This window comes from Notamacropus eugenii, chromosome 1 (assembly GCF_028372415.1).
Source record: "Notamacropus eugenii isolate mMacEug1 chromosome 1, mMacEug1.pri_v2, whole genome shotgun sequence".
NCBI classification, from domain to species: Eukaryota; Metazoa; Chordata; class Mammalia; order Diprotodontia; family Macropodidae; genus Notamacropus; species Notamacropus eugenii.
In genome coordinates, this window is record NC_092872.1 from 267,592,583 (window position 1) to 267,617,427 (window position 24,845).

Genomic DNA, 24,845 nt, shown 5'->3' on the forward strand with positions numbered 1-24,845 from the left:
ACTCATTTTATATGGTCCTGAGTTTTACAAACTGATGGAAATAAAGTCTACATCATGGTAGTTAATGCCACAGCTGCGCCCACAGCCCTTTCTACCCCAGGTGCTGGAAAAGAATATCAGAATGTCACCAGAGACAAAAAGCACCCAAGTTTGATCTGACAATCCTTCAAATTTCATGCACCATCAAACAAGTAACCAAAAAAATAAAAAATCTGAGTTAATGACAGAAGAAGTTACAAGGAGACTGTAGAATGTAAAGCCCCTCAAAATCGCCTTTAAGCCCTGCCATAGGCATGTGGTCTTAGTAGACTGAGGGTCATAGGTCCAGAGTTAGGAAGGATCATAGGATTGCAGAATTCAGGCCAAAAGGGAATTCAGAGACTATCTCATCTTAAAGATAAGAAAAATGCAGACCAGAGAGGGCTATTACCTTGACATAATGTCACACAGGACTTCAGAGGTCTTTCAGCCTCACCCCCTCCTTTGATTTGCAGATATGGAAACTGAGACCCAGGGAAGTTAAGTGAGTTGCCAGAGCCAGCATTCACTGATTCAAGGGTCAGCTATCTTCCCACTGAACCATCCTGCTATGCCATTCTAGTGCTGCCTCAGTGGGGTGGCCATCCTACTGGCCAAGGCTCCATGACCCAGGCCCTGGGCTCCATCCACTCACACTTATGGAGTCCTTCTTCCCAGCTCAGAATGTCCTTCCCTCTCCCTCAAGCCTTTCTTCAAAGTCTGCCCTTCCCAGTAGCTGCTGCCCCTTTGCCTGCAGACATGTGGGGATACCCCAGGCTGAAGAAAGGCACCCCCTAAGCCCATGGCTGGGATCATAAAAGGCTTGAGGGAAGGCGGGAATATCAGAGTGGGGGGACAACAGTCATGGCCATGAGTAAAGGGAGAAGTAGACTTCCATTGTGTGTGTGTGGGGGGGAGGGTGGGGGGAGATACCTCATATCCATCTTTGTATTTCACTCTCCTTCACCGCTCCCATCTCATCAGTTGTGCTACATATTGATTCTGCCTCCGCAGTCTCTCTGTATCAATCCCCTCTTTCCATGCCTGCTGTCTCCACCCTAACCTAGGTCCTCTCATCTCAGCTCTTACAGCAGACCCTTAACAGTGGTCTCCCAGACTCCATTCTCTTCCCCCATATCCACTGCCCTCCCTACATCACTGATAGATCATTCTTCCTAAGGTATTGCTCTGATTACCACTCTTACCAATAACCATCAGTGGCTCCCCATTGTCTGCCCAACAAAATGCAGACTTCCCAGAATGCCAAAGACCCTACCCTCAATCTGGCACCACCGTACCTTTCTAGTCTCAATTTCCTACTCCTCCTCTTCAAATATTTTAGTCCATCAATCTAGACAACCCACAAACATTTTCCTTTCTTCTGAGCTCTGTTCCCTAGACCTTGACCACCTTTACAGCCTGTCGCCATCTTCCTAAAAGCTCTCCCATCTCAATAGCATTGCTTTCTCAGGGTCATCCAGCCATAATGGGCCATGACACAGCCAACCACTCATTGCTTGAAATATCTCCACTAGATGAGATCTCCATTTCTACAAATATAACATTCCATACTTCAAGTTTTTATTTGCCTATCAGCCTTGGAATGTAACCCCCCACCCTGAAGGGCAAGGACCATCCTGTGACACTAGGTAGCACAATGGATACAGCGTTGGGCCTCTAGTCATGTGGTCAAGACAACCTGGTCAAATCCTGCCTCAGACACTTATTAGCTGTAAGACCCTGGGCAATCACTTAACCACTCTGTGCCTTGCTTTCTTCATTTGTAAAATGGTGATTTAAATAAGAGCATCAGTCTTACAGGATTGTTATAAGGATCAAATGAGACAACACTTATAGAGCCAGATAAGCATAAGCTATCATTATTATTCCTATCCCTTATTATTGACTAATAACTAGCATGTATCATGTATTTTTATCTCTCCCATGGTGCCTTGCACAGTCCTTAGAACCTTCAGACCTTAATGAATTTTTGTTGAATTGAATTAGAAATGTTAAGTCTTGGTAAAATTATATTACAAAATAATCACAGAGTGGGAAGGAAGGGGCCTCAGGGACCATTTAACCCAATGTTCTGTTTTTATGGTGGAAGCTGGTCAAGGTCCAGGGATGTCAAGAGACTTGCCCAAGGTCACACCTTTGTAAGCATCAGAGGAAGAACTCAAGCCCAGATCCCCTGATGCTCCTTTCATCATCCCAAGCTGCCTCCTGACAAAATGCATTTTTACAAGTCCTTGAAGTAGTGAACTTTCCTAGGACATTTAAAAGAGGAAGCCATCAATTAAAAAAATGTAATTTATCTAATTTTTTAAGAACACAGGTCCACTGCCAAATGTAAACCCTGCCACTGATGCTTACCATCTAAACATAAAAGAGAAATGGAGATACAGAGCCACATTGCCCTCCTTCCCAAACGCCAAAATGCAAATTGAATCCTGCCCCTCTCCCCACCTGAAAGAGCCGCCCTAGAGGTGAAAGGTCAATAGGTGGCCCCCTTCCTTAGTGCTCTGTATTCTTTCAAACCTTCCTCACTAAGATGGATGAATGAATTAGGTCATCTATCTTCCTGGTCAAAAAAAACTGAAGAAGGAAACACGGTCAAATTTTGATTAACAGAAATGGTCAGGGGAATGATTATTCTTGCTCTGCTGATGGTTAACTAGAAACTCCTTTTTGTTTCCATTCTTGCTGAAAACCCACCTTAATAAGTAAAATATAATGCACATATCTGACACTTTTTTTTTCTGAACTGAGCTCTCAAGGTCATTATTCTAAATATCAGTTTTCACTGTGCGGTCTTCTAAATACAGAGAGTAGAAGAGACTTGGCAGAATGTGATTTGACCCCAGGTGTTATTTTTGACCAAAGTCCTCGAGAGCAACATGTTTTCCTAGGAGAAAGAGACAGCTAACAAAAACCAAAAGATGTCCAAAAGATCCAACAAAATGAGGTTCCTGGTGAAAAGAATTCTGATGGAAATTTTTGCTATATTCTACTTCATCATTATCAGCCACAGAAAAGATACCTCTCTTACATGCTGTGTAGCACTGGGTCATGGGAGAGGGGAGCACATAAATCAGTGAACTCATGAGTTAATCCAATAACTTGGCTGAGTGTCTATCAGAGTAGTAGTTGTTAAGGTTAGACTAACTCCCATAAGGAAATCAGGAATGTGTCTGAAGAAATGGCCCAGACCAGTGGCAGATGGTGGTGAACAGCATAGTCAATTTCAATCAGTGGAGTCTCCAACTCTAATTTCATCTCGCAATAATAGTTGATACTTAACTAGCAAATGGCAAACTGTGGTGCATTAAGGAGTGAATTGTTACTGCGCCATAAGAAAAGACTATGGAGAAGTCAGAGAAGCATTGGAAGACTTATGTGAACTGATGCAAAGTCAAGTGAGGCAGATGAGGAAAAGAAAATACAAACAACTCAACAGCAACAGAAATGGAAACAATGCCAACAACAAAGATTAAAGTGAACCCAGTATGATTAAATGATCAAGCTCGGTGCTAAGATAAGAGGAAATGCAACTCCCTCCTTTCTAGGCAGACAGGGTGATCTCCCATCTGATATGTTGGTTGGGTTTTTTTTTAACTGCTTTCTCCATGTCTTTTTAAAATTCTTAGTTATAAGGAATGGCTCTCTGGGTGGATAGGGCAGAGGGATATACATGAAAATAAAAATAAAGTAAAAGCAAAAGATATAAATAAAACTTTTTGTTTTTAAAGAAATGTTCATCTAATTTAATGAGATTGACTTGACAGAGCCTGATAAATAAAAAGACTGAATAAAACTGTCACCAGGCCAAAAGCCAGAATTTTCAAAGAGTAACTTGACCCATTCTTGCCTTTGGAATATCTTGTTGACTTTCTCTGCCCACAGGTTAAATCTCATGGTCTTGGTATAAAAAATAGTGGCTCTGGGCATAGTCTGAGTAGTTACACTTTAAGACTCATAAGTCAAATCTAAATTATTTATTTTTAGGGTCTAATTTATATCCTTTTAATGCTTTATCAGTGGGTATAAAAAAATCTTCCCTTTGAACAGTATCTCAGAGTTGGAAGCAGTATCTTGTCTGCCATCTCTCTAGTTTTAACTGTACTACCAGAATCCCTCTAGAACATTTCCCCAAAGTGAGGGATGTTCAGCCTCAGTTTTGTCATCTGCAAAATGGAACTAAGAAAAGCACCTCACTCCCAGGATTGTGGTGGGGATCAAACGACTTAACATATGCCAAACCTTAAATGCTACATAAGTGCTATCTATTGTGGCTGCCCCTGCCACCTTCCTCATATCTCCTCTGCTGTGGATGCAGAGTTTCTTAATGCAACCTCTGAGCACATTAGCTTTCTGTCATATCATTCTTTTGATTGATAGGAGCATGCAGACCAGACCATGAAGGTGCACAAGTCACTGTCATACAAGACATTATAAACTTAGTGACAGAGAATGTTGGGATTTCACTGCTATGATGAACTCCCGGTGAGGAAACTCTCTCTGCCAATGAAGATCAATACCTCCTCCCCTGCAGCTCAGATTGCAGGGAGCTGCCTGGTGCAGAAGTGCCCACCTGCAGCCTACAACACTCCCAAATGTGACCCAAAGTGGATGAAAATGTGGCTCCTACATGATTTTAATGTGTTGATGTACTAATAAAAAAAAATCCACAAACATGTGGCTTTCTAAGTCAGCATGTGACCTGCAGGGATTTTTAGTGGCCTAGGTTTCTATTGGAGTTTGATGCCACTGGTCTAGAGTGCTCATAGGTTAATTGAGTACCTAGGGACACAGAGTCAGTACCGTGTCATAGGCTGGCCTTGAAACCGGGTCTCCCTAGCTCTAAGCAGCCTCTCATTGAAAACTTAGTATTGTACTACTATTAAGTCAGAATATAATCATTCAAATTAGCACAGTGCTTTAAAGTCTCCTTGTTGTTCAGTTGTGTCACTCTCCATGATTCAATTTAGAGCTTTTTTAGCAAAGATGGTAGAGTGATTATTTGCCATTTCCTTCTCCAGTTCATTTCACAGATTGGGAAATCGGAGGAAGTGACTTGCCCAGGATCACACAGCTAGTTAATGTTTGAGACCAGATTTGAACTCTGGTCTTTTTGACTCCAGGCCTAGTACTCTATCCATTGTACCACCTAGCTACCCAGATATTCTAACTCCAAATATAGTCCTTCCTATGTAACACTCATATGAGTAGGCCAAGAAAGAATTCAACAGACTTGGAAAGATGGAATAGGTTGGTCGAAGGAGCTTTGAAATTGAAGTCAGAGTACCTGGGCTTAGATCCTGCCTCTCTTATTTCTTCCATTTGTGACCTTGGGTAAGTCACTCATAGAAGCCCTGGAAAATGAGGGGATCTGAATGAACAATATGATTGGCTCCCTTCCAGGACTAAGTCAATGATCCTAACATAACAGGAAGATATTCTGGAATGGAACTGCCTTCCCACAGATGGCCCAACATGTTTTCAGAGAAGGGGAAGAGCCTTTAGGACACTGTCAGTCAAGTTTATATGGTGGCCCATTGGCAGGAGCTTGTAACTTGAAGGCAGCTTTGGTGTTAAAATGACAAGTAAGTCATATCTGTTATTCTTGGGCTCCTCTAGTGGTGTCTCATTCCTTAAACACTCTCTGACATAATCTGGCCATGGAGGTATGAGTGGCCAATGCAAAAGGCACCATTTTGGCATGACCCACATGCTCTCCTATCTGGAAAAACTTACAAGCTCAAATGAGGACAGTTTGTAGGTGGATGATCAACATGGTCATGAATCCAATTCAATTCAGCAAATTAAGCTAATCACTAGCATTTGCATAGCACTTTAACATTCCTGGAAGGCAGGTGCTATTACTATCCCCTTTTTAAGGATAAGAAAACTGATGCTGAGAGAGATGAAGTGACTTTTCCAGGGTCATGCAGCTAAGTCTTGCTGACCAAGAAGAATAAAGATATTTTAGAGGTGATAGTACTTGATGATGATAATATATAAAAAATAAAGCATGGTAGATTGAAAATAATACTGGAACAGGTGTCATAGATCTGAGCTATGTATTGGCTGTGTAAATATGGGCAGATCATGGTTCCTTGGGACCTCAGCTTCCCCATCTATAAAATGAGAGGGATGGATCATATGGTCTCTCATGTTCCTTCAGTTCTAACTATATGTGTGTGTGTGTATGTATATACACACACATACACACATTCATATATATACGTATATGTATGTATTTGTATATATGGATACAAATACATGCATATCCATATACATGCATATCCATATATGCATATGTGCGCATATACAAATACGTGTGTACATAAATACACACATCCACATATTATATACATTTATATACATACATGTATGTATGTATATGTGTATGTATATATATGTGTATATATATATGGTTTTCTTAAGACTGTGGCTGTCCAAGTGTTAACATTTTCATTAAAAGGGCAGACAGAGGCAGTGATGGTCAAGTAGTTAAGACAGCAGGATAAGTGAAGGTGACAGTGAGACCTGGAAAAGACACTTTAGGAGTCATCTAGTCTAGTTTCCTCATTTTTGAGGTGAGAAAACTGAGGCCAAGGGCAGCAAAGTGACTTGCTCTGGATCACACAGGCAGGAATGGAACCCAGGGCCTCTAGATTCAGAACTGCAAGGCTCTTTACACTGTGTCACACTTAAAATTGACTGGAGTCTTTCCCACCATGTAAAATCTTGCTCCCTCAGTTGGAAATGTTCAGGAAGTGAAGGTAGCTGAGGTGAGTTGTGGGAGCAAAAGGTACGGATTGAACATGGGACTAAGAATCAGATCAAGGCCCTAATGGCAACTAGTCTCATCACCCTGACCAAGTTCCATCCGAGAGGCCCTCTCGGGGCCTCAGTTTTGCCTTTTATAAAATGAAGGGATGCCATTTAATTCAGTGAACCCTCAGTATTTGGAGAAGATAACCTCAGAGGTCCCTTTCATAGTCTAAGATTCTCTTCACCACCCTCAACATAATCTCTCTCATCTTAAAGGTGAGTTATAAACAATGACCACACCAATGCTCTCTCCTAAGATACAGTGAATCAACCAAAAACATTTATTAAACTCCTACTATGTGCCAAGCACTGCAACACCGGGGACACAAAGGAGGCAAAATCAGCTGATGTCCTCAAGGAGCTCATATTCTAATACTTAAATACTTAGTTTAGGTTAAGTTAAATACGGTAGATGAAAGGTGGTCTCAGAAGAGAAGGCACTACTAGACTGGGGGAATGGGGCGACACTCCTACAGAAGATGAGCTGAGACCTAAAGGAAGCCAGGAAGCAGAGGGGAGGAGGAAGTCAGAAGTCCCTGAAGGAAGTGGGGAGTATTATGCCTTGAACACCCCAAAACACATGCACAGAACACCACCAGCTGGGAGCAGACCAAGTCCCAAGTCTGAGAAACTTGTCACTTGTGACCAGAGAGCAAGGGCGCACATCCAATATCCCAAAGCACATTCGAAATTCCTGGGGCCAAATTTACTGGTCAAGCAGATCAAATGTCTGTCATGATTTCTGAGTGACCAGAAAAGAGAGGGGGAGGAGATGCTGGGGACAGATGGTTTGCAGGGTGCTACAGGCTTAGGAAGGTTCATTCTCGCCCAAGAAAATCAAATAAACACCAGCTGAAAACAGAGGCAGAGAAATCTCAAATATGATAAGGTTAGTAATGGTCTTTAGTTTAGTCATTTTTAAATGCTCTGACTGTTGTCTTGACTTTATTAAGGGAAGTTTCAGAGCATGTAGTCTTTCTCTACATATGACTAATCAGGTTTTATCCAATAGTTTTAATGACGCTCATGTGAAATAGCTGACTTGATTCAGCTGAAGTAATGCTTACATGCATGGTCATCATTCCAAATCTTTGGTGCTATCAGAGGTGGGAGAGGGAAAGGGCTAGGCGTGCTGGCACCTCCTGAGGCGAGCATCATCACCAGCCCTTCTTGGACAAAGGTAATGCCAGCCCACTCTCTCTACAGTCCTCTAGGTAGGATTACTGTAAAATCAACCAAGTCCAAAATAGCTATGCCCCAATTTAAAAACAGACCTGCACACAGAAGCCAACTGAATTTCTAAAAACCCAAATTTGGCACACACAGCCATCATGGGAGAGACAAGCTCCCATGCAAGATTTATCTGGTCCCTAAGTATCTATCAGGTCATAAAAGCCTTAGACTAAATCAGCTGGTGGGCTGAGGATCCCTGATGGGCCACGGTGCTATTGTAAGAGACCTTGAATCCATCAGAATCAGCCAAACATTGTCTTTCTTATCTTAACTTAGCTTTAAAGCAACAGGCATGCTTGGATGACTAGTTTTCAAATGTATGTCAATGCTGCTGGGATTGGTACAAATTAATTTTAAAACATTGCTGAAATCACAGTAGCATTTATTTTTAGGTAGCTAAATATTTTTTTAAGTCAGTGGATACTAATAATGCAACCACTATCATGTGAGAATCTGCAAGGGTTTTTGACATTTAAAAAGGGACATCACAGGAAGGAATGTTGGGAGCTACTCATCTGGTCATTTCAGTCATGTCTGACTCTTCATGACCCTGTTTGGGCTTTTCTTACTGAAATCATTTGCCATTTGCTTCTCCAGTTCATTTTTTACAGGTGAGGAAAGTGAGGCAAACAGGGTTAAGTGACTTACTCAGGGTCACAAAGCTAGTAAATTTCTGAGGGCAGGTTTGAACTCAGGTCCTCCTGACTCCAGGTATGATGCTCTATCCACTGCACTATTTTAGCTGCCCTTGGGAGCCACAGGAATCAACACTCTAAAATGCTGTGAGTTTACATAGAATTCAGGGAAGGAAAGAGCACTGTGGGCTCATGTGGTCATTTTTTATGTAAAAAAATGACATTTGGCCAGACCAGTATAAACAGGAATCTAGAGAAAGGCAGAGGGGAAGAGAACAGCATTCTAGAAGTAAGCAAAGGCTTAGAGGGGGGAAACATTCAGGGTGACTGGAGCAGAAGCTTAAGAACAGGGAAGTAAGACAGAGCTGGGGAAGCATATTGGGATTAGATTATGGGAGGATTTAGAAAATCCCAGATTACAGTACTGGGATGAAAAGGCAGAAACACTGGACTAGGTGTCAAGAGAGCTGACTAGGAGGCCTCATTCTGTTCCTAACTGGGTGTGTGACCTTGGAAAAGTCATTTCCAACTTCTGGGGTACTCCATTCCAGCCTCTATTTCCTTATCTGTCAAATGGGGGAGATCATCATTAAGGTGTCTTTCACCCTTAACTCTAACTCTATAGCTTTATCTCGTATACAAAGCCAATTTAAAGGCTTTGGAACCATCAATAAATATTAATAACATTTATAATGCCAGGTACTGGGGCTAAGATGTGAAGACAATGTTATCTTTGGAAAATTAATGGGAGTGTCCCTTGGGCTACAACGAAGAAGCAATTAATCAAACAATCAATAAACATTTATTAAATACCTCCTAAGTGCCAGGCAGAGTGCTAAGGGATAGAGATACAAAAAGAGACAAAAGACAGTACCACCCTCAAGGAACTTACCATCTCATGGGGTGGGGGGGACAATCACATACCAACATAGACATAGCAGGCTACAGACAGGATAAATAGGAGAGAATTAACAGAGGGAAAAGCACTAGAATTAAGAGGAGCAGGGGAAGGCTTCCTTAGAAAGTGGGACTTTAGATGGGACTTAAAGAAAACCAGAGCAGAGGAGAGACAACAACAAGTAAAAAAGAAGTCGGGTGCTGGCCTATTGTTTTTTAATGACAAATGTGGCTATAGACAGTGTGGTAGAGTGGAGAGAGAGCTACCTTTTGAGTCAAGAAGAGCTCGCTTCAAGTACGTACACACACCTGGACAAATCACTTAACCTCTTCATGCCTCAAGCACTCCCCCATGTCTATACGTTCGGAAGAAGATAGCACTCTGCATGGACTGAAGAGAATTCTTTACACTGATGAAATCAAAAGTCCAGGTTGTTTTCCTTTTTTTAAAAGGCTTTGGACTAGAGCATCCTGTCTCAGCCCATCATACTTTCAACACTGAGTGGACCCACAGAGAACAAGGTCATGGAGGAAGGGAACAGAGAACCAGCAGCAACATTTACTTAGCACCAAAGGGCATTTTATGAAATGTTTCTGAGTCTCCACTGCTTTTTCAGAGGTAGCCTGTCCTAAGTAAACATATTTATAGAAAGGAAAGGGGCAAGGAACACTAATCACCACCCCACCCCCTTCCCTATCTTCAACAAGCTTAAAATATACCAACCCAACTCCCCACTGGACAGATGATCTTTGACATTTTGGAAAATGCCTATTTGGGGTAAACCAGATAAATTAAAGTGCTTTAAAAAAATGAATGAGCTATCTGGAGGAATCAGGGTCAATACTAAAGATATCAAGAATGATTCATTTAGTCTAATATCCATGTATAAAGTCCTCCTGAAAAGCAAAAGAGTCCCATGAATTATAAATGAATTATACACTGTCTGAACGAACACAGTCACCATCTAAAGATGATGCAAGAGACCAGAGGTTCTTAACTTTTTGGGTGTCATGGTCTTCTTTAGCAATCTGGGAAAATGGATGGGCCCTTACTCAGAAGAATGGTTTTTAAATGCTAAAATAAAATACAGAGAATTTCAAAGGAAACCAATTATATTGAAATGCAATTATAAATTTTTTTAAGTTCACAGATCATAGGCTAAGAACCCCAGCTATAGAACCATAGTCAGTGACATCAACAGGATAAAGACAAAAGATAAATATTTTCTGATCATGATAAGTAAGAAAAGAAAAATAAGGAAACTGACATCATGCTTCATCCACCTCCACCTTCAGGAAGGGAAGTGTTACCCAATCAAGTCGCATTTTTCAAAGTACTTGAAGCATTGAGTCAATTTTCTGGGCAGGAATGATATTACAGTTTTCCATGGCAATCATATAGATTTAGCAACGCCCAAACAAATCTGTACTGGAAACACTATCGACAGAACCCATAAATGATGGCCCAGGGGGAACCAAGAAAATGTTGGCACAAAAGAGAGAAAATTAAGCTCATTTTCACATGGAAAATTGCCACACAGATATATAACTTCATAGTGAATATTTCAGTGGGGGTGAGGGGAGGGAGGTTTTTGGGAGAAACTGCTGGCATCAAAAATGTTTAGCAGAACAGCCCTACCCACATTCTCGAGAACATCCGGATTGTGCAAAGTAGGGTAAGCAATGGTGTTAAAAATAATCAGGAACCAAAGTGATGATGTATTAATTTCAAGTTCAGGTTTCCTCATCACAACAGATCTCTTTTCAGATGTGGAGGTCACCCAATAAGGGCTATGGTTAAAGTTGGTTTAATTTTTTTTGTGTGTCCTGGACCTTCTGGGCAGTTGGGTGAGACCTATGGACCCTTCTCAGAATAAGGTTCTTGAAATGCATAAATACGGCATTACAAAGAAAACTAATTATAATGAAATATAATTATCAAATTTTTCTTTTTTTAAGTTCAAGAACCACAGTTGAGAATCCCTGGTGGCTTAAGGCCAAAATAAAAGGAAAGGTATTAAAAATGTAAGAGGACATACACAGTGACCTACGAAAACCATTTCAACTGAGCAGAGCCCAACATCTCTAGCAAATATCTTTTTGTTGTATCTTCCCACAGGGGAGGAAGGTGGCCCCACAGTGTAGTCTTTTCATTTATTTGAGTCTTGTCCACGTCAGACCTACAGAGACTGAAACAAGCCATCTGACTGGGTTCTAGGCTATCGTTTTTCATCTCCTATGCCTGAAGGTGATCAGAAACGACTCCTAGGACAGTGTTTGGAAAACAGCGGGATTCTCAAAGGAAGTCAATGATGTAAACGGTCGGGGTGTATGATGTGACATCTTGTGAATGTGCCAACCACAACTGCAGCTTCAGGGGCAGAGAAGGGATATGAAAAATCAGAGTACATTTATCTTTCTTTTTGTTTCCCCTTTCTTTCCTTCCTTCCCTCCCTCCCTCTTTTTCGTTCTTTCTTCCTTCCCTCATTCCTTTCTTCTCAACTAAATTGGACAAGCCTTAGATATAGAAACTTAACCCAGAGAATTCTTTCTTAAGACTAAATGCCCACACCCATTTGCCACCATCTTGGTCCCTTTTCTCAATTTCAGCTCAGACCCTTCTATCTTTTATTTCTCTTTCTAAAGACACATTTAGAGATGAAACCATCCATAACTGCCTATCCACAGACAGTTTGTGGCAACATAATTGACAATGAGTCTGCTGCACAAAAAATGAAAATGCTGTTTTAATAACCTTAGCCTAAAATACATTCTCTTGTATGCCTCAAAGGGTTTCAATACAAAGTCAACCTGTAGAGACATATTTTCTTGGCTTAAACAACAATCCAAAGCATATAAATGTAGTCCAACTATAATGACATATTTATAGGCCAATAAAGCTTGCACTGAAGCTCTCAGACCTCACTTAAAGGTGCTCTGTAAGAAACAGTAATATAGAAAATAATTTGAATTTATTTTCAAACTACAGCTGAAAGAATATAAAAATGCAAGTTTTCCATGTTTAACCAATTGTGTTTCTACAGTATAGTTACTAAAATTTGGGAAAATGAAATAATTCCTCATTCACCAATCTCCCACTACCCTACCAAATATGGGGATCGAGGCCACTTTATTACAAAAGCTAAGTACTGTAATTCTAACGACAAAAATAAATAACTAGAGGCCTGTGTAGCGAGCGATTTAATCAGCCCAATTCTTCTAGAAAAACAGGTTCTTGTATTCATTATGCTTATGAATAATACATTCCTTAGTCATTCTATTTTTATATATTGTTTTTTTTATTTTTTTTAAAGAAACTGAATAAAAGAAGGGAGGAAAAGGCAGCTCAGCAAGTCAAGTCTCAGTCTGGTTTCATGCTGGACTTTGGGGAAAAAAGAAGCAAGAAGAGCCAGTAAGAGGGATGAGGGAGCCCCGGACTCTTTCTCTCTAAGGAATTGGGCTCGATTCTTGGCCCTGTTCTTTCCCCTGCTCAGGTCTGTTGTCATTTTCACCAATGGAAACTCCAGAGATTTAAAATACTCCAACATACACAGGCAAATATTACCCAGAAGGAAAGAGGGAGGAGCTGAGCAGAATACCTGTTGTCATTTGAATGAGAACAGTCTATGGGAGCTAGCTGAGTTTCTCTTTGCAGAGCAGAAACTGGTTGGCAGACACAATTTGTAAGAACCCTCTTGTTTTTCCTATTCAGGAAGAGGCAGGAAGTGAGACACATGAGGATTAAAGGGAGCTTGTTCTACCTAAGAGAACAGTCTGGGTTCTTTAATTAGATTTGTATGCTTAAAAAAAAAAATCCATTCCTTAAAGGGCAACGTACTCATTTGTTTATTTATTCGTTCTTTTGTTCGTTTACTTATTTATGTAAAACAATACAAAACAGGATGAAAGGTCTAAGTAATTAAAGAAAACACTGGAGTTTTCCTTTACTCCCAGAAAGGTGAGAAGTGTCCATTTTTGCTTCCTTCCACCAGAAGGAAAAAGAAAAGGTCTTAAATTTTCATGCAGTTCATCTCCTCTCTTTGGTAATACCAAGGAAAGTCGTGGAGTGAGTAGGTGAAGCTCCATGAACAATACGGGATGAGGAGAAAGGTAGATAAGAAAATCGCTGTATGCAAAGAAAGGAGCAGATTGCAAATATTTTGAAGACGCACCTGGAGAAGGGAAAAAGCTAGGGAGAAAGTACATTGTAAAGGTGTAGGGACAGGAATGGGTGCCTAGCAGATGACACCAGCGATCTCCTCCAGAGAAATCCAGACAATGTAGACTTGAAAACCACAGATCAGAGAGATAAAGGGAAGCTACATTACATTAAGGAAAGTTTTTGTTTCTCTTTGCACATTATTATGACACAGTGTGCATTCCAATTACAAAAGTGATGTCTTGAATTCCCCACAGCTCATACCAACTGAGTGGAATTTCAAGGCCCCAAATCCTATCCTTAAAGGGAATTCTGCTAAAAAAAAAAAAAATTTGAGTTATAGTGACTTGCCACCCACCAGAGGATGAATTCCTAAGCAGCTCCCTAGGTCTTTGCTTTATCTTCTTTTGTACTAAACTGTAGGTCAGATCAAATGTAGATATTCTAGGCTAATCCAGGGTCCAAACTCCTAAAGAAAAATTTATTAAGCTCCTACCCTGTGTTCAACACCATGCCTTAATTAAAAGTACTTAAATCAAAAGGGTACGGAAGGCATTTAAAATTTTTGGTGCTGGGCATGGCCCTTTGAAAAATGATCCAAATAGCAAAGCAATGAAGCTTTTACAAAATGAATATTAAAGAATAAAAACACTAAACTATCTGCTACAGTGGAAGGGTTGAATTTTTTGTTTGTTTTCATTCATAATGCCTTGATTAAGAATAAATCCTGGTATAAAAATGTACCGGCTTCCTGATGAAATACCAGCTACATATCCTCCTGTCTCCCAGGGGTTTCCTGCTGGTCTGTTTGTTAGTAACAGTATATTCCATCACACAGGAAAAAGGAAAAAAAAACAACCAAAAAAGTAAAAAAAAGATTTTTAGCTTTAAGGGAAACACAGAACAATGGCAGCGAGACTGGGCTGTTGTGTCAAAATCTCAGTATAATTCATAAGTCACCTAAAGTGAGAAGGATAATGGGCTAGATTGTCCTTGGCAGTTTTGAGGTTAAAAATCAGAATACTGGGGTGCCCAGTCAAGAGATACACTCCGTAACTTTTAAACTTCCCATAACAGTGTATATACACATCCGGGCATATGCTGGATTTTCCATGGGAGCACTGCACCTGAAAGATGAAGACTTCAATGCCTTCCAGCAGACACAGTGGATTCCTCAACCCAAAGAAGGATCAAACATTAAAAAGTCTGCAATAATAGAGCTGATTACAAAGAACTGGAAAAACAGCCAGTTCTGAATGAAGAAGGAACCTCTTCAGAAAATGGGGATCATTATCCAGACAGAGGAATTATTAATAGATTCAACTTTTTAATGTAGGTAATATCTGATTAAAAAGAGAGCATGGTCTAGTGACTACAGCACCAGCCTTGGTATCAGGAAGACTTAAGAGTCAGGTCCCATGTCCTCCACATACTTGCTATGGGATCCCGGGCAAATCATTCAGCTTTCAAACTCTAAATCAATAGAACTAGGTTTGAATTTTTTTTTGTCTGCTTACTAGCTGCATGAGACTGGACAAGCTATATTACCTCTCTGGTTCTTAAAAAGGACCAGATCAGACTAGATGAAAGAAGGGATCAGACTAGATTAGGGGCTTTTAACCTGGGGTCTACAGATACCAAAGGGTCTATGAATAGACCTGGATATGGATATGGATAGATTTCAGGGGATCTATGACCTTTATTTTTATTAGCGTCTAACTGAAATTTACCATTTAATTCAATTATGAATTAAAAACAACAACATTATTCCAAGAAAGGGTTCATCAGTGTCATTAGACTGCCAAATATTCTGTAATCAAAAAAAGTTAAGCAACCCTACACTATAGATGATCTCCAAAACTCCCCTCCTGATTTACATCTAAGATCCTCCGGCAGGATTCCTCAATTTTTGGTAGCCTCCATAGCAAGGAGGACACAATTTCACACAGTAGGAACTCATTAAGTGTTTGCTGTAAATGTAAGTAATGTGTTCCTATGCCCATTTGTGTTCAGGATCAACATCCAGACCTGGGGAACTACACATGTCCCAGTATGACAGAAGACTGGAGACCACAAGTCTTTCTAAGCAGTCCCCAAAGACATGCCACCACACAGGTATGCATCCCACCACCACCTCCCATCGACACATGCCAGATTTAAGAATGGAAACTCTATTTACCAAGATCTGCCTTTTCCTTTAGGACGTCTTTGAAGTTGAGACCGCTGTTCAAGGTGGACTGCCTGTATTTGAGTAAAGCTTCCTTCTGTCCATTCCTGCTCAATTCTTCAAGTTTTACTGGCCCAGCCCGAAGACCACACTTCCACTTGGAGAAATCTGAATGGGCCCACTTGATCAGGTCTTCAAGCTTCACAATTACCTTTTCGGAAACTGCAATAACTTCATCCTAAAATCAGTTGTCAAAGAAGAAACCAAAATGTAATTTCCAAGTCCAAAGTGAATGGCAGAGCAGTCTTGGCTGACATACCATTTGAATTGGGCAAGCTTTGCAGAGATAGACCATAATTTGGGTGGGTGAGTGTGTGTGTGTGTGTGTGTGTGTGTGTGTGAGAGAGAGAGAGAGAGAGAGAGAGAGAGAGAGAGAGAGAGAGAGAGAGAGAGAGAGAGGGAGAGAGAGAGAGAGATTTTTCCTTCTGTATCAAAGAACATTCAATAACTCATTTTTATTTTTATAGCCTTTCAATGACACCATTAGCTGCTGACTTAGGGAAAAATGTATATGATCAAAAATACTCAAGAATATCAAGGCAGTAACCCTAATGGCAATTCTTAGTGTTGATTCTTCCGTGGATCCAAAGCCTTGAGTGAAAGCTAGCATTTTAGGTGCAATTAACTACAAATGTAAAAAAAGAGGGCCAGATGACTAATGGTTAGCCAGTCCTCATATAAATGGACTAAGTAAATCTGGGATTCTTGGAACTCTGACTCACCAGAAAATTCCTATGTTTATGGTACATTTTCCCTTGGCTTATACACAAATATTGAATTTAACTTTTGTCCTAAAAATTAAATAAAACTGTGATGTAATCCCAAAAGAAATACTCCATAAATGTTATGTTTTTCCCACCGAACAAAACTTACACATTCTCATATTTCTTAAAATCTTTGTAAGTTGAGAAATGAACTTATTTTTTTAAATGGGGGGAGGGGAAGCTCATGATTCTAAAAAAAAACCAGTTTAAACTTAGACTCTCCTATGGAAAATGCATTTGAATTTTAAGTGTATCTAATTGCTTCCAGGAAACAATCAAGTCTTCTTGCTCAGAATGTATAAAGTAAGTTAATAAATCTCTCTGCATGTAACAGAAACCTCCCCCCCCAAAGAAAGATGAGTTGGGAAGGGTGTCAGAAGATAAACTCTCTGGTCTTAACTTAAATATTTGAAACATGTGACATTTCAGCTTGAACTGTCTTCTAACTTCTTTTCGTTTCCCATTTCAGAAGAAAGCTGGAACTGTGAAACCCTTTAAGAGTCTGTGATATCTCTGCTATCAACATTTTTTCCACCCAACAGAGAGATGTCTCGAGGTTGTTAAACAAAAGGCAGAGTTGATTCTGCCTTCCCCACCCTTTAGACACATTTACACACACATACGTTACCCAATGGGAAACAAACAAACAAAAGGTTACTGAGATAAGCTCACCACAATATGGACTCCTAGCTTAAGAAAAAAGATGTCAAATTTCATTTTTCCTCATTCAATTCCAAACTGCTTTCTGAGCACAGCGTCTATTACACTGCAGCAAAATAATAAATATTTCATCAGAAATGAAATGTATGTTTGTGTGCTTGAAAAAAAATAAACTTTTGTAATGGAATCCCTTTCCTTATCGCTATTAAGTATGAACTTCCGCTAAATGGGAGACAATAGAAACGGTGTTTTTATCTTCTGTTTATGAACATTTTTCAATACTTTGTAAACAATGGGGCATACTATAAAGGAGAATTTCAACGGATGATTTCATCCAATTTCATTACACCATCCTCTTGAAATAAAAGATCTGTAGTTGCCGTGCATTTCATCGCTATTACATGGTGATTATTAAATGCCAGAATAAAAATTCAGGCTGGGTGGTGCATCAAAGCTGACTTCACAGTTCCTGGACAGAACACTGTGGAAGCCTTGTTTAGAATGCACGAGCAGATAATGAAGTCTCACAATATATCACCCTCAACATTAGAAAAATGTTTTCTAGCATCAGTTGCCATAAAATATGGCTCCCCAGATCAGACATGTTGGGGGATAAGTATTATTTTCACATAACCCTGGTATGATCAAATGATTATCATTTCAATTACCAGTTGCTTCAGATACTTTCCAAGAAATGGTATGACTAGCTCTGGCTGCTATACAAAGCAAGCCAAACAAATCATTTATTAACTAAGAAAAAAACGTAGCCCTTCTTCTGTCATTGGTGAATAAGCTCATTTTTCAAGATTCAACCCAGAGATATCAGTGGCTCATTCTCACATATACAGGCACACAAACAGACATAAAAAACACCCGTCTGCAGGCAACTCATAAACCCAAAAATAGTTAAATTGTGAAACCACTAGTCTATTTCACTGTGGATTCAGAGAAACTGGCCCTACCACATTGTCCAAAGACAGAATTTAGAAGGAAAGAAGGAAATCTGATAAGGAAAACAAAGCAAAAAAAAAAAAAAGCATCCCATGCATGCATATATACATACATACACACATATGAAGCGGTCCCAGGAAACATTACTTTCCAGCCCCAAACTGCATGTTCAGTTTTATTATTCTCAGTGACAACTAAGCCACAAAGGCAAGCGCTGACTCAGGCTATTAATGCTCTTCCAGTCCCTGGGTGAGTATGAACCTCCAAGAAAGGAATCTTAGCACACTCATCACACAATTACATTAGCCCTCAGCAAACCAGGTATTAGCCCTAGACAAACATCGCTGATGTACCTGAGGACAATACAAAGGGAACATGAAGTTCACATTGCTCTCCTAAAAGGACACACTACAGTTTCATCAATGTGAACTGAATTCAATCAGCATCCATAAGCATGACATATAAAATATACACATGTATATGTGTGCACATACACATACATATGCATGTATGTATGAGGGGGAGAGAGAGAGGGAGGGAGGGAGGGGGGAGAGAGAGAGAGAGAGAGAGAGAGAATATGTAATGGTGCACAGTGAAAGAAAGTCACTCAAAGTCAAGAAACCCTAGTTTCAAGTCTTGCCTCTAACACATACCAGACTCTGTTTTTGCTTTTCTTTATTTCACCAGAGTTTAACACAATATCTGGCACATGCACATAGTAAACACTTAAATAAACTGTTTCTTGACTGACTGACACTGGGCAAGTCCGTTAATCCGTCAGTAACCCAAGGAAATATCTAATGATAAAAGCTGACCAAAAGGGGCCAGCCTGAATTGGTAGAGGGAGTTTCCTCCGCTGGGTATTATTCCCTATGTCCAGGAAATCTAAGGGACTAGTCCCAATCTCTATACACATGGATAGAGGACTCTTTCTTGACTTTGGAGTCAGAGGACCTGGATTCAAATTCTAGTCCTTGGTTTCCTCATCTGTTAAATGAGGGAATTGAACTTGGTGCTTCCTGAGGTCCTTTCTAGATCTGGAGCTTTATTTCAAGTCATCAAGCAGTAAACATATAGTGTCCATTTTGTGCCAGGCACTGTGCTAAGTGCTGAGGATACAAAAAGATGCAAAACACAGGCCCTGACCTCAAGGGGTTTACAATCTAATGAGGGAGACAACATGAAAACAAACATATACAAAGTGAGTTATATACAGGATAAATATGAAACAATTAAAAAAGGGAAGACACAGAAAGTAAGGGAGGTTGGGGAAGGCTTGCTATAGAAGATGAGATTTCTGTATATATTTGATTTTCATGAAAACATAGTGAAGACATTATTATTCCCATATTACTAAGAAGGAAGGAAGGAAGGAAGGAAGGAAGGAAGGAAGGAAGGAAGGAAGGAAGGAAGGAAGGAAGGGAGGGAGGAAGGAAGGAAGGAAGGAAGGAAGGAAGGAAGGAAGGAAGGAAGGAAAGAAGGAAGGCACGCTTACTTTTGTGCTTCTACATACAAGCAAGACAAAAGCTGCCCTCAAGGACTCAGATGGTGGAAGGCCACAGCAGAGAGGAGCTGGAGGATTCTTGTGCAGGGCCATAGTTTGGAAATGGTGACTGAGAAGTGATCTGGAGGTGTGGCTATGGGCAAAATGTGGCAAAAGCCCACTTATTAGTACCCTACATCCCAGGGGCAGAATCTAAAGTTCTGGAGGGAAAAAGATGAGGATGAAGACTTGAATACAATATTTATGATATGGAGGTCAGTTTATCCAGTATACCATACTCTGTAACTACCAATCAATGAATGAACATTAATTAAGCACCTACTATGTGGCAGGCACTACTAGGTACTGGGATACAAAGTACAAAATATTACTTGTCCTCAGGGAGCTTACAGCTAACTGGAGAGTAAATATATAAACATACAAATATATGCTAAACAGATAGATGGTATTACAGGGATGGGGGAAACCAGCAGCTGAGGGAACCAGGAAAGAAAGGTGATACTTGAACTGCATTTTAGAAGAAACCAGAGCTTCCAAGAGGCAGAAATAAGGACATAAAGCATTCCAGGCACTGGGGGCAGCCCCCTTACAAAATGGCACCTGTTCCTTATCTCTCATCAGTAATGACACTACTTTGAGCCAAATCACAGAATCAGAATTATAAGAACTAGGACACTTAAAGATCATTCGTCTAGTCCAATGCCTTCCTTTTAGAGATGAGAAGACCAAGGTCTCCTAAGTAGCCAGTGGCAGAACTGGGACCAGAACCCATAGCCCCTGGCTTCCTAGTTCAATGCTCCTCTCAATGTAGCATGTTGTATCCATCAGGTATTCTTTTGTCCCTCAGTAGCAATGTTAACCATCATTGCTTTCCTAAAATTCTTCAGTTCAGTCTTCCTTCACTATACTGGTTCTCACTTCTCAATGCCTCATCTCCCAACACTCAACTAAAGCTGCTCTCTCCAAGGTCAACAACAATCTCAACTGCTAAATCCAATGGCCCTTCTTCTTTCTTCATTCTACTAGATCCTTCCTCAATATCTGACAGTCAATGCCTCCTTCCTCTTAGACATCTCCTTCCTTGGCTCCCCTAAGCTATCCCCTCTTGGTTTTCCTTCTACCTGGTTGACAATTTCTTCTCTTTTGTCAGTTCATCATACATACCAGAGTTCAATTCTGGGCCCCTTTCTTTTTTTTCTACCCTTACAACAGGGATTCTTGATCTTTTTTTTTGTCATGAACCCCACCAGCAGTCTGATGAAGCTTACCATCAAAGAATAAAATTGTTAAATTCATTAAAAACAATACATAGGATTATAAAGGAAACAAACTATTAAAATATAGTTATCAAAATATTTTTTAAAAAGGCCAACAGGCCCCAGGTTATGTACCCCTAGTCTTCAGGTTCTTCCTTGGTGAGCTCATCAAAGACCTCCATTCCACCTCCCCTATCATTATCTCATCATCAACTGCGTATTGTACATCTCCAAAGGTATGTCTTATAGACATGTCAAATTTAATATGTCCAAAGTGGAACTCATTACATTTTCCTCAAAATTCATCCTTTCTCTAAACTTTTGTATTTCTGTTGAGGTCCCTTGCCATCCTTCTAGTAACCCAAGCTCACAACCTTAGAGTTAATTCTTGACCTTTCCTTCTCCTCTTCTCCCACACCTCCCATAGTCAATCAGGTACCAAATCCTACCTTCATAAGATCTCTTCCATCTATCCCCTTCTCTCAACTTTTTTTTTTTTAAGTCTAGACCTGTGACAGTTCTCTTGGCCTCCTAACAGAGCCTCCTACTTGGTCTCCCTGCTTTTATTTTGTTCCTATCTCCAATCTACCTCTCCATTCTGATCAAATTGGCCTCAAGAAAGCTTTTGCTTTAACATAATATTCTATCTCCCACTCCAGTGTCTTTGCACATATGGTCCCCAATGTCTAAAATGCCCTTCCCCTCTTTAATTCGACCTCACAAAGTCCCAGTTTCTCTCAAAGTACAGCATAGATAACTCCTCCTAGAGTTCAGATATCACCTTCTGATACCTCACCTCCAGGATAGTGCTCCCATTCTACTGAAATAACTTTGTATTTATTTAGTTGTGTACTTTCTGTATCTACTGACCCTACCCCCTCATCCCCTCAGCTGGAAGAGTCTTTCATTCTTGTTGTTCTACCTATTCTCAGGGGCCAACATGGCAGGCAATTAATTTTTGAATTCAAATGAAATTCTTCCATCTCCCTGATCATTCCCTGTCTCACTTCTTTGATCTTTTTCTTTCTTTATCTGTTCTTGATGTTGTCTTTGACCCTCTGCTCTTTCCTTCCGACATTCATCTGTTCGAAAAAACCATGCTTGTTTCGTGTCTTTGACTACCACACTCATCACATTTATGACTGATTCCCAACGCTCTTTCTCTAGTTCCCAGGACTCACCTAACATCTTGTCTATATGCTAGCTCAGATTTCTAATGACCTACAAGCATATAATTTAGAGTGGTTAGACCCATGGGGGTCTCCTGGAAAAGGTAAAAGCTCAATGGCAGTAATGAGGCAAGGGTGTTACCAGCACAATGGAGAATTCAGAAAGCTCATCTCTCTTTTGGTGATTTAGCCCAAGAAGAAAAATGATAGAGGAACTTGCAGGAGGACAATGAAGTGTTCAATACAGGACTATTACTAGAGATACATACTGATGAGTTCACAGGAATGACAAAAGGAAAGAACATAAGAGTTGAGTGGGACTTCAGAGATCATTCAGTCAAGAAGCACTTTTTAAGTGCCTACTGTGTGCCAGGAACAAGTGCTTGGAGGATGCAGAGAAAGGTAAAACCAAACTAAAAACCAAAAACCTCTGCTCTATTGGTAGAGGAGACACACAAACAGCTCTGTACAAACATGATACAATCAGGAAAAATTGGAGATAATCAACAGAGCGAAAGGACTAGCATTAAGGTAGTTCAGGAGAGGCTTTGTATTGAAGGTAGAATGAGCTAAGACTCACAGGAAGGCAGGAGGTGGAGGTGAGGAGGGAAAGAGTTTTGGGGATGTGGGATGGCTAGCCAGTGAAAATGCACAGTCCACAAATGGAATGTCTAGTTGGAGAAATAACAAGGAAGCCAGCGTTAACTTCCTCTTTTTCTAGAATGAAGAAATTGAAGGACTGGGAGACAGATTGACTTGCTAAGGGTTGCACAGCTATAGGAAATGTCTGAGGTTGGATTTGGACTGGGTACTCCCAATATCAAGCCCAACACTGTTCCACCTCATTGTCTCTGGGGAATCACACCTTTTGGCATCCTGCTGCTTTCACCAACCTGGTTGACCTTCTTACTCTTTTGTTTCATCAGCCACTGAATTTTCTCTTTCTTTCAGGCCTCAGTAACTTAGTGGGCTTTGTTCAGTCTTTCACATTCTCTCTCAATCAGCATTCACTCTCCCTTCCCATTCTTTCATTGTTATCATATGAACACTATGTATCAACAGGGGAACTATAATAACAAAAGGTTTCACTCCCATAGAGTACTACCCAGGTGCTGGATACACGTGGTTAAGTGGACCACGCAGGTCAGGCACAAAGCCACATTCATTGTCCTGGATGGGGATAGAGTTGTTCAAAGAATCCCTGGGCTAACCAAAGACATGGAGACCCCAGGGAGGACCTCCCCCACCAGGGGAGCAGTGTGATCCTTTAGCAGGAGAGAGTGCTTCCAACATTCAACAGATGGAAAACCAAGCTTTTCTTCCATAGATGATCTTCACTTTTCCACCTTCCCCATATGTAATGCTAATATCATTCTCCATTTCCAGAAACTTGGAGATACCTCTGCCTCCCTCTTTTTCTTTGCCCCTCATATACCATCAATAATCAAGTGCTTTTCATGGAAGGTTTTCATTTATTTCCAAACCAAGTCTATACCACTGGACATCTGGGTAACTGCAACTTCTTAAAAGAGAGGTTCCCTTGCCTCCAGTCAGTCTAATACTCTAATCTACTCTGCCCACCACTAAGTTTAAAACACTTTATCACAGTATGTCCTCATTAAAGAATTTGAAGATTTCTGAAAAAAAGAATTTGAAGATTTCTTATTGACTTATACCAAGTTACTACTTCACTGTCTGGCATCCAGAGCCTTCCACCATATACAAAGGCCCCTCCTACCCTGTCTTCTTATCCACTTTTATTTCCTCTCTAACAAGAGTCCTCAACTTAAAAAAAGCTGCGCTCTTGATGTGGCAAAATTCTTTCTCCTCCAAAAGACACAGAATAATCTAGGGGAAAGAACACTTGAATGAGAGTCAGGAGAACCCAATTCAGTTTCTGTTTCCATCTACTAATGATCTACATGGTATCTTTGATGGACCATCATGGTCATCCATCATCCCTTGCTGTAGCCACATGACTGCCCCCCCTGCCTTTCAGGTCATGTTTCTCTGATGAGATCTTAGGCAGTATTACGTATTTAATATGTCTAGCACTGTGCTAAATGCTGGGTACAGAAAAACAAAAACATCTCCTGCCCTCAAGAAGCTCACAATCTAATGGGAGAAACTATCAATTACTAGATATGCACAAGATACATGCAGAGTAAATGATAAGTATCTTCAGGGTAGGGCAGGCATCAGCAGTTGCTTCCTCTGTTTCTCCAGCAAAACTTCCCAGCAAAATGTTGTCTTCATGCCTACCATTTGTCTCTCCCACTGTCCTTTGATGGACTATGTGGCTTTGGACCAATCACTTAACCTCACTTACAGGGAACATCTACACAACCCATAACAATAGGGCAGCAAGGCCCTGGAGTCAGGAGGTGCTGAATTTAAATCTGGCCTCAGACACTTACTAGTTGTGTGACTTTGGCCCAGTCCCTTAACTCTATCTGCCTCAGTTTCCTCATTTATAAAATAAGATGGAGACAGAAATAGTAAACCTCTCCAATCTCTGCCAAAATGGGGTCA

General features: G+C 40.5%; 1 protein-coding gene across 4 annotated transcripts in view; it reads right to left on the reverse strand.

Annotated features, from left to right (window-relative positions):
• The window catches only part of ARID5B (AT-rich interaction domain 5B), a 203,639-nt gene that overhangs the window by 150,089 nt on the left and 28,705 nt on the right, over window positions 1-24,845 (reverse strand). For all 4 annotated transcript variants that reach the window (XM_072628859.1, XM_072628861.1, XM_072628860.1 and 1 more), the window contains one exon: window positions 15,962-16,187. In XM_072628859.1, the coding sequence (XP_072484960.1) occupies window positions 15,962-16,187 (226 nt within the window). The remainder of the gene's footprint in view (window positions 1-15,961; window positions 16,188-24,845) is intronic.